The sequence below is a fragment of the Zalophus californianus genome, chromosome 6 (assembly GCF_009762305.2).
Source record: "Zalophus californianus isolate mZalCal1 chromosome 6, mZalCal1.pri.v2, whole genome shotgun sequence".
In the NCBI taxonomy this organism is placed as follows: domain Eukaryota; kingdom Metazoa; phylum Chordata; class Mammalia; order Carnivora; family Otariidae; genus Zalophus; species Zalophus californianus.
In genome coordinates, this window is record NC_045600.1 from 28,638,391 (window position 1) to 28,652,918 (window position 14,528).

The 14,528-nt window shown below is 48.7% G+C and overlaps 1 protein-coding gene across 3 annotated transcripts in view; it reads left to right on the forward strand.

Annotated features, from left to right (window-relative positions):
• Positions 1-14,528, forward strand: part of DPF3 (double PHD fingers 3) — a 246,733-nt gene that overhangs the window by 128,383 nt on the left and 103,822 nt on the right. For all 3 annotated transcript variants that reach the window (XR_003515591.1, XM_027569208.1, XM_027569209.1), the window contains exon 4: positions 8,772-8,899. Coding sequence is in view for 2 of the 3 variants with exons in the window: in XM_027569208.1 (XP_027425009.1) it covers positions 8,772-8,899 (128 nt within the window). In the remaining variant the exon portion in view is untranslated. The remainder of the gene's footprint in view (positions 1-8,771; positions 8,900-14,528) is intronic.

A 14,528-nucleotide genomic window follows, 5' to 3' on the forward strand; every position in this document is an offset into this window, starting at 1 on the left:
CAGCTGGGAGTGGGCAGGGCAGCGTGCCCAGTGGGGGCCGAGTGTCCATGGTCACGTGTGCCTTCCCACCCGGTGGCACCACAGTTAGAGCATGGGTCATCCGCCGCGCTGCCTGTTCACTCCTGTCTCTCCCACTGGGAGGTAGAGTACACACTTTGAGGGCAGGGACCCACCGGTTTCTTCATCTGGCTCCCCAGCGCCCAGCAACAGGCCTGGCACATTGCAGGTAGACAGTAAAGATTTATGAAAGGGATGGAGGAGAGAAAGGTGCCCAGTGTTTGGTCTCAGCCTCGGAAAACATGGGGTATCTCTCAGCATGCCCATTTCACAGATGAGGGAGACTGAGCTGACCGTGGCAGCTGACCTGGGCTTCCTGTCCGGTGCCCAGCCTGGCCTGTGGGGCCTGTTCCAGGTTTGCCACCTTGCCCCTCTTCGATTTTAGGTCATAGGGGCCTTCGCTGTGCCCTACAGCTGTACTCTGCAGGAGAAAAGCCATCAAAGGATCCCAAGGCCTGGGTTCAAGTCCAGACCCTTCCACCCACTGACTGTGTGATTTGGGGCAGCTTTGTAACAACTCTGGCCTTGGTTCTTCGTCTGTGAAGGGCGGACCCTGGCAGTTGCTTTGCTCACATCATAGGGCTGTTCTGAGAGTCCCGAGGGAGGGTGGATCTGGAGGGCTTCCACGGTGACGCCGTGTCTGCACTGTGCTGCTAGGTGGGCTGCGGAGGTCTCGGCTAACGCCATGTCTGTCCTCTGCCCAGTGACGTGCCCTTTGCTTGAGGAGTGCGTGCTGTCTGGCCTGGAATGGCACCACGTTCTGCCTTTGAGTCTTTTAAAAGCCCCAAGTCTGGAACCTTCTATACCGAGGAGAGAAGACCTGGCACCTGGCTGTGGGATCCACCTCTACCAGACCCACAGTTTGCAAAAGTCACCCCTTGTGTCCCAGAACTCTAGCATCCGTTGCCCAGGGCACAGAGGTCAACTTGGAAGGGTTCCTCCCCACTTTTACTGACACCTATCATCCCATGGTGGGCTAGGCCAGGCCTGTCTGACTGGCTCTTTTCTCCTGCCCATGGCCTAGGCTGCTCCACCTTCTTCTGGAAAGCCCTTCCTCTGTGGACTTGCTCTGGTGTCCATACCTCTGCCCCTCAGTGCCGGGCACCCGCCCTCCGTACCCGCCCTCTCTCCTGGTTCACTGTGTACAGATGCCCCCTGCTCAGGGGCCAGGGGGCTGCTCCCTGGATGTATCTGGAAACCAGAGTGCAAGTGCCATGAAGACAGGGCTCATGTGGGTCATGCACAGCCCTGTCCTAAGCCCCGGGCTCATTGGTGGGGCCCCACACATATTCCAGGAACTCCCGACTGCTCTGCGCACTCTGCCTTTCCTCCTTCAGTTATTTTCAGAGTGATCCTCTTAAAATACAGGCAGCGTCATGTCACTCTTTGCTTGAAACTTCCAGTGGCTTCTGATCACACTCACAGTGGCAGCCGACCTCCTCTCAGTGGCCTGCATGGCCCTTCAAGGCCCCTGTAACTCTGGATTCATCTCCGGCTCTCCCCCCAGGCTCACTGTGCTCTAGGCAGAGGGGCCCCCGGCTTTGGGCCATTGTACTGATGGCTCCTTGGCCTGGAGTGTCCTTTCTTAGATATCAGCGTGCCCTCTTCCCCCTCCTCAGGTTTGTGTTTTCCTGGCCACATTTCAAAGTGTAACCACCCTCCCACTTTCCCCCCGATACCCCAGCGTCCCCTCCTCTGCTCTGCTTCCCCGCCAAAGCATTGATTATCATCTGTTGTGCTCTATGTCTCACTCATTTGTTTTAGGTATTGTCGTCCCCCAGCCCCCGACTAGAATCCAGTTTCTATGAGGGCAGAACTTTTCTTCTCTTGTTCACAACTGTGTCCTCAGCACCTAGAATAGAACCTGGTACATAGTACGTGCTCAGTAATGATTTGTCCAATGAATGAATAGGGCAAGGAAGGCATTTTCCATGTGGTTCTGCCGTGACTTCCAAATCTGCAGGACGGTGCCTACCCTGGACCTGAAGCAGGGCTGGCCTCTGGCCTTCAAGCTGGGTCTCACCCTTGGTCCCCTCTGTCCTCAGCACAGCTCTGAACTTGGCCTCTTCGCTGCTGCACTCCCTGGGCCCGTGTCCCGGTTGGGGGAAGCCGGGCCACACTCGTTCCGCTGGTTGAGAGGATCCGAGGGTGAGGAGCTTGCTGGGAAGTGCCACCGCTTTGGAGGAGGAAGGGAGGGCGCTCACAACTGAGCATCACGCCTCTTGTGCAGACACTCTGTGTCCCTTGTCTCGGCCCCACAGCAACCCTGGGAAGTGGGCTTTGATCCCTTAGTTTTATAGTTTGGGAGATCAAGGCCCAGTGTGTGGTGTCGGGAACTAGAGCGGAGCTTCCACTCCAGAGCAGCTCCTGCACTTTCTGGTTTTCTGTATTCCCTTGAACACAAGGGAGATATCACCCCTCCGTGTGCCGCCATCCTTCCCTTCCCGCACCATCCTGCTAAGCTGCATCCACCTGGTCTGCCAGCCAGCCCAGTGGTGAGCTTCCTTTGGCCGTGTAGGTGTTTTTCTGGGTCTCAGGGGTGGGGAGATGCTTATCTGAGGGGCTCACCCCTGGGTGCTGTGCACGAGGGCCAATCCTTGCATGCTGGCTTGGATGTGAGAGGATAGGCACACCAGGGAGTGGGGGGCAGGGGCCATACGGGGAAACAATCAGCCGTCCCGTTGTGTGGATATCATGGGATTCTAAAACAGGTGGTAACAAGGGCCTGCAGGGTGCAGCCTGGGTGATGGGTCCTCAACGTGAACCTCATCTATTTTGAGCTTTATGAATCACAAAACAGGGAGTCAAATGCAGCCAAGAAAATGGCACCCCTGAGGAATGAGCAGATGGATTTCTGGGCCTGCCACCATCTCAGGAAATCAGGGCTTTGGTCTGTCCCCGACCCCAATCTCTTCCCCCGTGGGGTGAGAGATAACAATATCCATTCCCCATTCTTTCTCCCCATGAGTCTGAGAGTCCGATGGGGATAAATGAATTAATGATTCTTAAGCCCCTTGCTTCTTGGTGTAAGTTGATGTATAAATCCAAGGAAAGAGGATGAGCTTAACTCCTTACAATAATAAGCACTCAGAAGCAAAAACTGCACATTTGTATTTTTACAGAAAAACTAGAGGCAGGTAAAAAAAAAAAAATCTGAACACTCCCGATGTAGCAGGAGGATTGTCTGCCATTGTCTGTGGGGTCTCTCCCTCCCTTTTGCACCGTTACTCTGTCTCCAGACCCCTGCGTCACGGAGAGCCCGTGATGGATGGATGGATGGATGTGCCTTGTCGGGGTGTTTCACCACTATTTCCCTTGGGGCAGACTGTCTGTTCGCAGAGCACAGCCTCCCGAAAGATGGTATCTCTTGCAAACTCGACAGCTAACAGACAGCTCCTCTCTTTGTATATTTCCCCAAAGAAGAACTGTCTTAATCTGTTTTCTATATGGCATATTTTATTATAATCCATACATGACTTGCAGGTTCCCAATCCTCCACCCTGAGCCAAAAAATGCATGAGGAGTCAGAGGCTCCGTGAGCCTGTGACATCCAGGCGTTTGCATTTTTAAATGGCCTGGGATTTAATTACTCACTGTGCTCCCACGTTGCACTTTCGGGCTCAGCTCGCCTGCATCCTGTTAATGAGCTCAGTGGCTTCAACAACCCAGTGGAAGCTTTGCTTTCAGTGTGTTGGGTGGCAGGCTTGGGGCACCTGTGTCAAAAGCCTGTGGCTTTGATTTCCATCCGGGAGGATGCTGCCCTGTCCACAGCCCTAGATAGAAGCGACTGGTCTTCTCTGGCAATTTTTTTTTTTTTTTTGCTTTAATTCATGCATTTCTTTCTTTCCTTCTTCTTCTTCTTCTTTTAGAAGACTTTCTATGCTTCAATCCTTTTTTGTCTAAGAGGTTTTTTCTTATTTGGAAACCGATTTTCTTCGGTTTGCACAGAAGCTGTCTCTAGTGTGATGGATCGTGCTGGAAGTCACCCAAGGAGTATCTCTGTTCCCAATTAGAAGTGGAGGTAGAGCTGCTTACGGGGGCCCAGGGAGGTGGCTGGCTTGGGTGATGGCTGCTGCCACTCTGGAGAGAGTAACGATCCGTGGGTTTATATCCTTGTGTATAAAATCAGGCTAATTTAAAGATGAATTATGTGTGGGTTTTGGACCATTTTCTTTTAATGTTAAATGTCTGATGGCTCTTGTCAGATGATGTGGTCCCCAAATTTGTGCAAGGGTCAGAATGAGAACACTTATAAAGAATGACTAAATCCTATGTCTAGATGGAATGTATTAGAATAAAACAATCAATGAAATCCCTGAGGGCTCAATAGGGAGCATGCCTAGGACGTATGTTGTGCAAGAGCTTGGACCCGTTACCTTGTTTTTCCCTTCACTCTGGGACCTCCTGTGGTCAGGGGCTGGGGAATGTACCCTCTGCTGGTTTGTTGGGAGGGCACTGGTTAGCCTGTCATTCTGACCTTGCAAGCCTTCCCCAGAGGGCTTTGAAACCAGGGTTTGTCAGTGGTCAGCTAGAACGCTGTCCTGGAAAGGTGCTCAGCCGGGTATGCGGAAGGCAACATGAAGAACTATATCCTTCCGTTTTTGGGGAAACAAAATCATAGTACATGTTACTTTTAAGGGTAGAAACCTGCACTAATATGGTAGCCACTAGCCACATGGGGCTATGGAACACTTGAAATATGGCTAATCTGAACGGAGATGTGCTGTAAGTATAAAAATAAACACCAGATTTTGAAGACTCAATGCAAATCAAAGAATGCAAAATATCAAATTAATTTTTTTTATATTCGTTACATGTTGAAATGATAATGTTTTGGACAGAGTGGGTTAGAAAAAAATATATTAAAATTAATTGCACCTGTTGCTCTTTTTAAAATGTGGCTGCTGGAAAGCTTAAAATTTTGTAAGCGGCTTGCATGATATTTCTATTGGACAGTACTGCTGTACCATTAAAATTAGGACTATTCTAACTTCGACACTAATAAATTGTAGCATTTATAGGGCACTTGGACCATCCCAGGCTCTTTTCATATATGATCTAATTTTGAATTATAAGTTTTGAAGAGAAAAACCAAAACCCAAACAAAAATTGGTACGCTTCATTTTCCATTCCATTTCCATGCTTCTGTGCTGTTTTTTTGTGGATCTTTCAGAGTATCTTTATGCAACGTATCACCTTGTTTCATTTTCGCATCAACACTGTGAAATATTCTGATCATCCTCACTTAACATGTAAGGAAATAGAGACTCAAAGGTCTAAGGAACTAGCCCATAGTCCTTTAACTAATACATGGCCGGGCTAGAGCTTGACTCCAGGGCCATCTGGAAGCAGCACTTCTACGAGCCCATCAGATATTTTGGTCATTAGACAAGGATAATGCCACGGAGTTTCTCCGTGACCCTGGGAAAGGCTCCATATCGTGCTGTGCTACACTTTCCTCCCTGAGGGATTGTACTCTAGATGCTACTGGAAGTCCCTTCTGGCTCTTTGCATGTAGAGAGACCATCTCACTGTTCCCAATTTGGTTCTTTTGTCTCTCTTGGGGCTTCTACTGTGCCCATCTGGTAAATGACCAGAGGACCAAAGAGAGTAGACTGAATTATGGGAAAACAGGATGGTGGAATATTTAGCAGGGGAGGAAGAAAGAGGAGGAGGAGGAAGTTCACAGTGGTTTCAAAGTTCCGTGTGGGGTCATTGACCTGTTGCCGAAGGGGTGAACACCACATGGGGATGTTCATATACAGCAGAGCCCAGAACCACGACACAGACCTGCCCTCAGCCTCAGCAGAGAGCTGTCTTTTATCTTGCAATATGAAAATTGTGAAGAGAGTTTAGGGATGCAACGGAAATGCACAAAGGTTTGGAAAAGGACTTTTTAAGGAAGAACCAAAGAGAGAGAGACAAAGCGATGTCTGTACAAGCTAGAGAGTATGTGAATGGGTTGTGGGGGCAGATTGGGGTCAAGGCTGGGCTTTGCCCCCAAACAGCTGTGTGATATTAAACAAGTTCTACACCTCCCTAAGCTGCAGCGTCCTCAACTGTGAAATGGGACAATAACTGTGCTTGCCTCTTGGGTGGTAGTGGGGATTAAGCAACACACAGCAATAACAGCCACTGCATTTTGAACGTTGCGTGTGTGCTGAGCACTCTGCATGTACACAAACGTATCAGTGCCCACTGGGGCTGAGCCTGGGCCTGCAAACTGCTAATAAGGATGCATCGGGTGGGGCCTCATCCTGATCTTAATGGCATCTAAGAAAGATCACCGGGCTCCGTTCTTGTTCTGCTGTGTGGCTTTCTGTGAAGTTACTGAACTTCTCTGAGCCTCAGGTCCCTCATTTATAAAATGACATGATTAAAGCAGATGATCTGTAAGGCTATTTTCAGCTCTAAAATGCTGTGCGATTCTGGAAATAGGATTTATTTAGTGTTGGGAGGCTTAACGGGAATACTAAGATATGAACTTCAAATATATGTATATATATGTATATATATAATTATTGTAAGTTTAAAGGATGGTGACCAGCCTCTTTTGACTGAGGACAGGACATGAGGCAACATACTTTAATTGTTTTATATTAGATGTTTGCAAGCCTTTTTTTGACTTGGGAGAAAGAGTAATACGCCATCAGAGCAGGCTCTGGAGTTGCACGCTCTGAACTCATTAAAGCAGACAGTGGACTATTTTCCTGACACTCAACTTCAATGTAACTTCATCGCCTAGGCCTTCCCTGACCACCTGATCTAAAGCAAACCCCCCACTGTATTCTCCTTTCACATTGCACTCTGTGTTTTCCTCCGTCGCCCTTATGACAGTTTGTCATTACGTATTAATTTTTTATGCAGTGTTTAATGTCTGTCTCTTTAGATTGTAAACCACCTTAAGGCCAGGACTGTCTTTATCTGGTACACCTCCAGGGTGCCTGGTTGCAGCACAGTGGTTCATTGTAAACATTTGTTGAATGAATAGGAGTGTGGATGAGTTTCAGGGGTGGTTGATTTGGTGGTAGTGTTTCTTAATGGAGGTGGATCCTCTGCTTGCCAAAGACCTTGTCTCTCAAGGGACTTCAGATACAGTTTCTCCTTCCCACCATCTTCTTCTGGGGGCTGGTCACTTGTAGGTGTGGATTTCTTCAGTTTTAATGAGATAGCCTAGTGCCCCTTTCTTGTGGACTGGCCAGCCTGCATCTGGTTCTGAGGAGACGGAGGGGTTGGTAGAGTTCCATTTGAGTTGGAATGAGCAAGGCTTGATTGTGCTGGTTATTTCCATTTCTGCCCCTGCCCCATCCACTCTTTACCCTGGGGCCCTAATTTGGGCCCCAGGAAGCTGGTTTTGGTGTGCTCTGTCAGTAAGGCCCCCTTGCCCTTCTCATTGAGGTTGGCCAATGGGAGAGCAGAGCAGGAAGACAAGGATGGAACGAGAGGTTAGGCCATGCGTCTCTTTACCTTGGTTCTCTTTTTCATGAGCTCACTGAGGCTGCAAGCCACAGATCTCTCCAGGCTCTGGCGAATGCTCTCCCTCTGTACCTCTAGGAACAGCCGTGGTAATGGCTCCCCACTGTTAACTCCCCAGGGGTGCTTCACCTTTCCATGTAGTTCCCTTATTCCTGCTCACATCGCTGTAAATAGTCCCTACACTCAACTCTCAATTCCCTCATACACATGGGCCATTCCCTTCCCCCTGGCTGTTTTCTAGGGTACCAATCCCTCATACTCTTGTATTCATCTTACCTGGTAACAGGATAGGGGCCATGTATCTGATTGCCGGAGGGTATGAGGTACAGGATCAGAGGAGAGATCGGAGGAATGTTTCATAGCAAATCAAAATAGGATCACCTGTACCTGAGGTTTCTGCTTTTAATTTAACAAAAACAAAAACAATCTTCCTTTGGGTTGAGAGTTTGGGGGGGGTATCTTGAGAAAGGAGTTTGGCTTCTTTCTCTGGTCTCTTTCAGATGGGGCTGACTCTGGCTGCCGCTACTCAGCTGGCCCCATGACCTCAAGCCCCAGGTAGCCGAGCAAACTCTGACATTTCCAGAAAAAGTGCCCTGCTGTGCAGGCGCTGCAGCTCCCAGCCACTGAGCTGGGGTCAGGCATCTGTGCTCCCTCTTCTCTTCCCTTGGCTTTAGTGGTCTTTGTATCCCTTGATGAGAACAGCCTCTCTGGGGTCGAAATAGCTTCCCATGGAGCAACCCGGAGCTGGGCAGCCAGCATGGCGGAGGGCAGGTCATGGAGTTGCCAGATGAAACTTGGGGTAGAGGGAGAGAATACTAAGATTTGAGGTGAACATTGGTGTATTGCTGTAGAGTTTTCAAAGTACTTTCATGTAAAGGGACATGTTTATACCCCACAAAATGGCCCTATGGGGTACTGAGTATTGTTATCCTCGCTCTGTAGATGCACAAGAGGGCTCTGGGATCGCTGAGTGCCTTGCTCACAGTCACTGTCTGGTGCCCTCCTGCTCTGCCTCTGCTGTCTATGAGGCTTTGGGCAGGGTTGGGATCTGTCTCCGGGGCTGGGAACAGGAGACGGAAAAGCTGGACCCAGCTCCGGGGTTCCTGTTCCACCCAGAGGAGAGAGCGCAGGCCACCTCTAGCCCTACCCAGAGCTCCAGCTCCTGAGTGTCTCTCCTGGTCCTCCTGTTCCCCCTGCTTCTAATGGCCTGACCCTGCTTCTCTGTCCTTACTTTGCAGAAGTGGAGCTGCCCCTGAAGAAGGATGGCTTCACCTCAGAAAGCACCACCCTGGAAGCCTTGCTCCGGGGTGAGGGTGTGGAGAAGAAGGTGGATGCCAGAGAGGAGGAAAGCATGCAGGAGATACAGGTATTTCCGCACCCGCCATGGGGGATGTGTCCCGAGCGTCGTTGCTGTGCTTCCGGGAGTCGGTGCTGTGCTTCCGGGAGGCCTGCACCGGCTCTTCCTCCCAGGCCGTCGCGTGCAAGGCTGCTGGGGGAGTAGCGCTTACCTTCCTACTGTGACCTGTCCTCCAGAACAAGCCCTCACTGCTCTCTTGGTGTCCCCATGTAGCCATTCAAAAAATATTTTTTCCAGCCTGCTGTGTGCCAGGGGCCGGGCTAGGGCCTGGGGACTCGATGGTGAGCAAAACGGAGTCCTTACCCCCGCGGAACGGGCAGGCCGTAGTTCAGGCTTGAAACCTCGGGGTCGTCTACACCGGCTTGACCCCAGTGAGCCCCTGCCTTTCTCACACCCCATCCTCACACCCCGTCCTCAGCTCTAGTTCACAGCACCGCCCTCTCCTCCTTCAAGGCCCCGTCGAGGAGTCACCCTCCAGGCGGGGCTGGTGGCTCCTGTCCCTGCTGGTTTCCTGCCCTCTGTTCCCAGCACTACGGAGGCTCCTCGCTACTCAAGATCATAATGGTGCGCTCTGACTGTTCTGATATATTCATCTTGAATCGCTGAGGTCGAATACAATGGTTGGCATGGAGTATTGTAGTAATAGTAATATAAATATTAAACAATAGTATTAAAAATTAAATACAATTCAATTATTAAAATCAAATTACATTGATATTAAATGTATATTTTATTATACTTTATATTTTATGTGATACCTATCATGTATTATATATTTATTAATTGCATATCTAACGTAATGTTTAGTATTTGCATATTCATTTATTGACATGATAATTAAAGTAATAACAGTTACATTTCTGGTTTGCTTCATGAGTGCCACCGGTCAGTGCATTCCATCGAGTCAGGGACCATGCGGTCATGCTCACTGTTGTCCCCTTGGGGCCTTGCACGTGCCCGGTAGAGCTGAGTCTCAATAAAGATGTAGGATGAAGCCCTGGGTTGGCTGCCTCCTCTGCCATCCCTGTGTGCAGATGAGTGCTCAGGTCTCTCCATATGACAGCATGGCTTATATGGTTGCCTCCGCTCCTCAGAGCTACGGCCCTCGTGAAGGTGCTTAATCGCTGTAACCTCCATGTGTCTAATGCACTTTGGAGTCGTCGGCCACTCCTGCCTTAATGTGGCACCCAGCATCTGGTTCATCAGGAATCCCGTCAGCTGTGCCTGCAACCCAGATCCAGAGCTCAGGCTCCTCTTACCATGTCCTCTTGCCACTGCCCCGGTCCTGGCCGCTGTCATCTGAACGGATGCACTGCAACTGCTTTCTAAATGATGCCCTTGCTGATGGCTGAGAGGGAGCCCTTTAAACCTAAGTTGGATCCTGTGCCCCAAACCTGGCACAGGCCCCTGTTCCCCCAGAATAAAAGTCAAGGCCCTCTTACCTCTCTGACTCGGTTGCTGGGCCTTTCCCTTGCTCATTCTGCTGCCGGCACACTGACCTCATTTTGCTCCTTCTAGAATACACTCTGTTGCCTCAGGGTTTTGCTCGGCCTGTTTCCTCTGCCTGCAGGGTCCTCACCCCAGACATCAGCTGGGCCCTCACCCTCACCTTCTTCAATTTGTGTCTCTTCCTCTCTATGAAGCTGACCCTGACCCTGTGTGTACTACCGCATCCTGTGCCCTCCCCATCTCCTGATTCCCTTACTCTGCTTTCCTTTGCTTTTTCTTTTTTCCCATAGCTTTGATCACTATCTACCATACTTTGTAATTTGCTGGTTATGTTATTGGGTATTTTCTGTTTTCTTCCAGTGGAATGTAAACTCAAGGGTGGGATGCTTTGTTTTGTTCACTAATATATCTGAAGCATGCAAACAGTACCTAGCACATAGTAGGTGCACAGTAAGCATCTGTTGAAGGGATGTATGAGTGAAGATTCCTGGGGGTCGGCCCGTAGGGCAGTCTGTCCCTTCTCTGACATGTCCCACTTTGCTAGCTGATCTTTCATCCTGAAAGAAAGCTCTGCTTGTGCCAATCCCTTCTTTAAAAAACTTAGCTGAAACGCTTGTATCCTACCAGGTAAATCCAAAATGATGAATGTGATCTTCTTGGGCCTCCTCACTCTTCTCCTAACCTAGTTTTCGGACTTATTTTCTCCCACTTTTGTGCCCCTCCCTCCCCCGCCGTTCTTCAGTCTTCTCTCCTATGTGCCTGTGATCATGCTGTGTCCTTTACCTGGGGAATCTTTTCTTCTACTCTATGTGCACAAATTCCACCCATCAGTCAGGCTCAGCCCCAGTGCCACCTTCCCCAGGAAGCCTTTCTTGATGGTCCCACAGCCAGAGGGATTCTTCTTGTCACTGGCATTTAGGGTGCCTCGTCCTTTCTTCTTTGTTTTTTTCCTTATTCATGTTCCCTCCCACCTTTCCGCCAGTTTTTGGACTTTGCAGGTCTTTGAAGTTAAGGTGTGTCCCATCTGTATTGTGTAGTTAGTGTAATTTCACTGAATCAGTGGGTGGGACAGAACCATTGCCCCGAAGCTCTGACACTCTAGTGACAGCTTACTCTTTCAAGCTGGTGGTGGGTTCAAGTTCCTCTCAGGCAGTGTTGGGCCAATACATAAGCCATCACTATGAAATCATCACCATCACCATCGTCCCCGACATAAACAGAACGTCTACTACGTTCAGAGCATGGGTCTACCATCTTCCGTGCTAGAAGCTGAAACCAGGACCATAAGCCAAATGAGTTTACGTGTCCTTATTGGCTTTGGTTATTAAAATAAAGTATACATGTAGTAAATGGATTATATTTGTTCATTTTATCGTTCATTCATTCAACCAAGGTTTACTGAGTGTCTCCTCTGAGCAGGCACTGTGCTAGGTTCTGGGGAGACAGAGAAACCGAGAGAGAGCAGTCCCATCTGTTCATATTTATATTCTAGTATGACATACAGACAGAAAACAAGTACACAAAGGAAATAATTGCATTTCAGGATAAATGACCATGAAAAGAACAGAGTATGAAGATTAAGGAAAGAGGAGGGACAGATTCTAGGTAGTGTCCTAAGGGAAATAAAGGGATTTAACCTCAGTCCTAAGAGATGAGAAAAAGCAAGTGAAGTGAGGATGTGGGGAGGAGCTTTCTGAGCGGAGGAACAGTGTGCTTGAAGGCCTTGAGATAGGTCTGAGCTTGTAGTTTTGAAAGAACAGACAGAAGGTGCAGAACTCATACAACTCAAAAACAAAAAAACAAACAAGTCAATTACAAAATGGGCAGAGGACCTGAACAGACATTTTTCCAAAGAAGACACACAGATGGCCAACAGGCACATGAAAAGATGCTCAACATCACTCATCATCAAGGAGATGCAAATCAAACCACAGTGAGATCACCCCACACCTGTCGGGATGGCTATTATCAAAAGGCAAAAAAAAAAAAAAAAAAAAAATAACAAGTGTTGGTGAGCATGTGGAGGAAAGGAAACCCTCGTGCACTGGTGGTGGGAATGTAAATTGGTGCAGCAACTATGGAAAATGTATGGAGGTTCCTCAAAAAATTAAAAATAAAACCATCCTATGACCTACAAATCCACTTCCAGGTATCTATCTGAAGAAAATGAAAACACTAGTTCAAAAAGATATATGCACCCTTATGTTCACTGCAGCATTATTTATAATACCTAGGACATGGAAACAATCTAAGTGTCCATTGATGGATGGATGGATAAAGAAAATGTGGTACATATATGCAATGGAATACTACTTAGCCATTAAGGAGAATGAAGTCTTCCCGTTTGCAACAGCATGGATGGCCCTTGAGGACATTATGTTAAGTGAGATAAATCAAAGAAAGACAGAAACCGTATGATTTCACTTATATACAGAATCTAAAAAACAAAACCAAACCCAGAATTATAGATATAGAGAACAGATTGGTGGTTGCCAAAGAGGCGGGGGGTTGGGAGGGTATGAAGTGGGTGAAGGCGATTAAGAAGTACAAACTTCCGGTTATAAAATAAGTCATGGGGATGTAATGCACGGCCTGTGGAATGTAGTCAATAACATTATATTAATTTTGTAGGGTGACAGATGGTACTCAGACTCACTGGTGACCATTTTGCGGTGCCTACAAATGTCAAATCACTGTGTTCTTCACCTGGAACTCATGTAATAGTGCATGTCAATTATACCTCAATAAACAAAAAGAAAAAGAAAAAAAGGGAAAAAAGAAAGACAGAAGGCCGGTGTGGCTAGAGCAGAGTGCTAGGGAGAGATGGGCCTAGGGTGGAGCGGGAGGGTTGGGCCACATCCGACCACTCCGGCCTCTCAGCACATGGAAGAGGCACTTGATTTCATGGAAATGAAGAAGGAAGCCATTTTAACGAGGGCAGTGAATTCATGTTTCCTCAAGATCCCTCTGTCTGCTGCCTGCAAAAGAGACTGGACGCAGGGCCGACGGAAGAAGGAGGGAAATCAGTTAGGAGGTTTTTGCAGCGTTCCAGGCTAGAGATAATGGAGTCTTTTAAAGGCATTCCTTCTTCTTTTTTAAACACAACCACAAACAATTGTTATCGTCACTGTAAAGACTGTTTAGAGTAACAGGGAGAAAAGTTATTTTAAAATGTGTTTGTTTTCCAGATAATGTCCTTGGACAGGGAATGCAAGTATGTTAGTGGGGGATCAGCTGCATCTTAGTTGGACCCCCCCCTTGACTCCTCTACACAGGGCGCCCCGTCTGCTTCCTGAGCCCTGAAGGAGCGCTTTGTTTGTTAGGGACTCCTGGCTCCTCCCTGGTTATGTAGAGAGGCTTCTGGGTATCAGGGCCACGTTGTCGCAGGAAACGCAAACACACTGGGGTGGGTGCTGTCACATCGGAGGCCAAGGGGCACAGACTAGGGGTTCCCAAGACGCAGGGAGACCAATGGGAAACGGAGGGAGAAGGCCCTTTACTTCCGAACCTTGAGGCCATGCGGTGGGCACTGCTGGAGACTAGCTCAGTCACCTTCACCAGGTTTTCCCTTCCCACCCAGGGTCCGTATTGCAGGTCACAAATACCTACATGATAAAAAATGAAAGTGGAGTCAGGTTGTATGACAGGCCAGAGGCCATGACCTTTAAATTCGAGGCCCTTGGAACTCACCATGATTAAATGACTTCAAGACCCAGAAGTGGGCGAGACAGCTGTTTGAACGGCAACAACAGTCCTAACAACAACACCTCATATTTATACAGCATCTTTTCACTGAAGTCCGCAGAGTGTTCGACTTGTCATCATCTTGCCTGACTTTCACTTGTGTTCCCACCTATGGTTCAGGAAGCCAAGGTGCAGAGAGCCTAGGAGGCTTGATGGGGAGCTGGGCCAACGTTTCCTGGCTATGGGCCAGAGGGCGTGTCTAGCAGACAGCACTACTTCTCTGTTAGATGGCTGTGGTCAGCCCAGAACCCCCCGTGTGCTGTCAGCTGATGGCTTCCCAAGTAAGCCGAGTAGAGAGGAGCCGGAGGAGAATTTGTGAGACTTGTTTTGAGTTCCGTGTGAGGATTTGTAATCCGCAGTGTCCTGACTCCCGTGATTGGGAGAGAACTCTGACAAGAAGGCAGTGGGAGAAGGTCCCTGGAAACTCACTCTTGGGCTTCCTGCT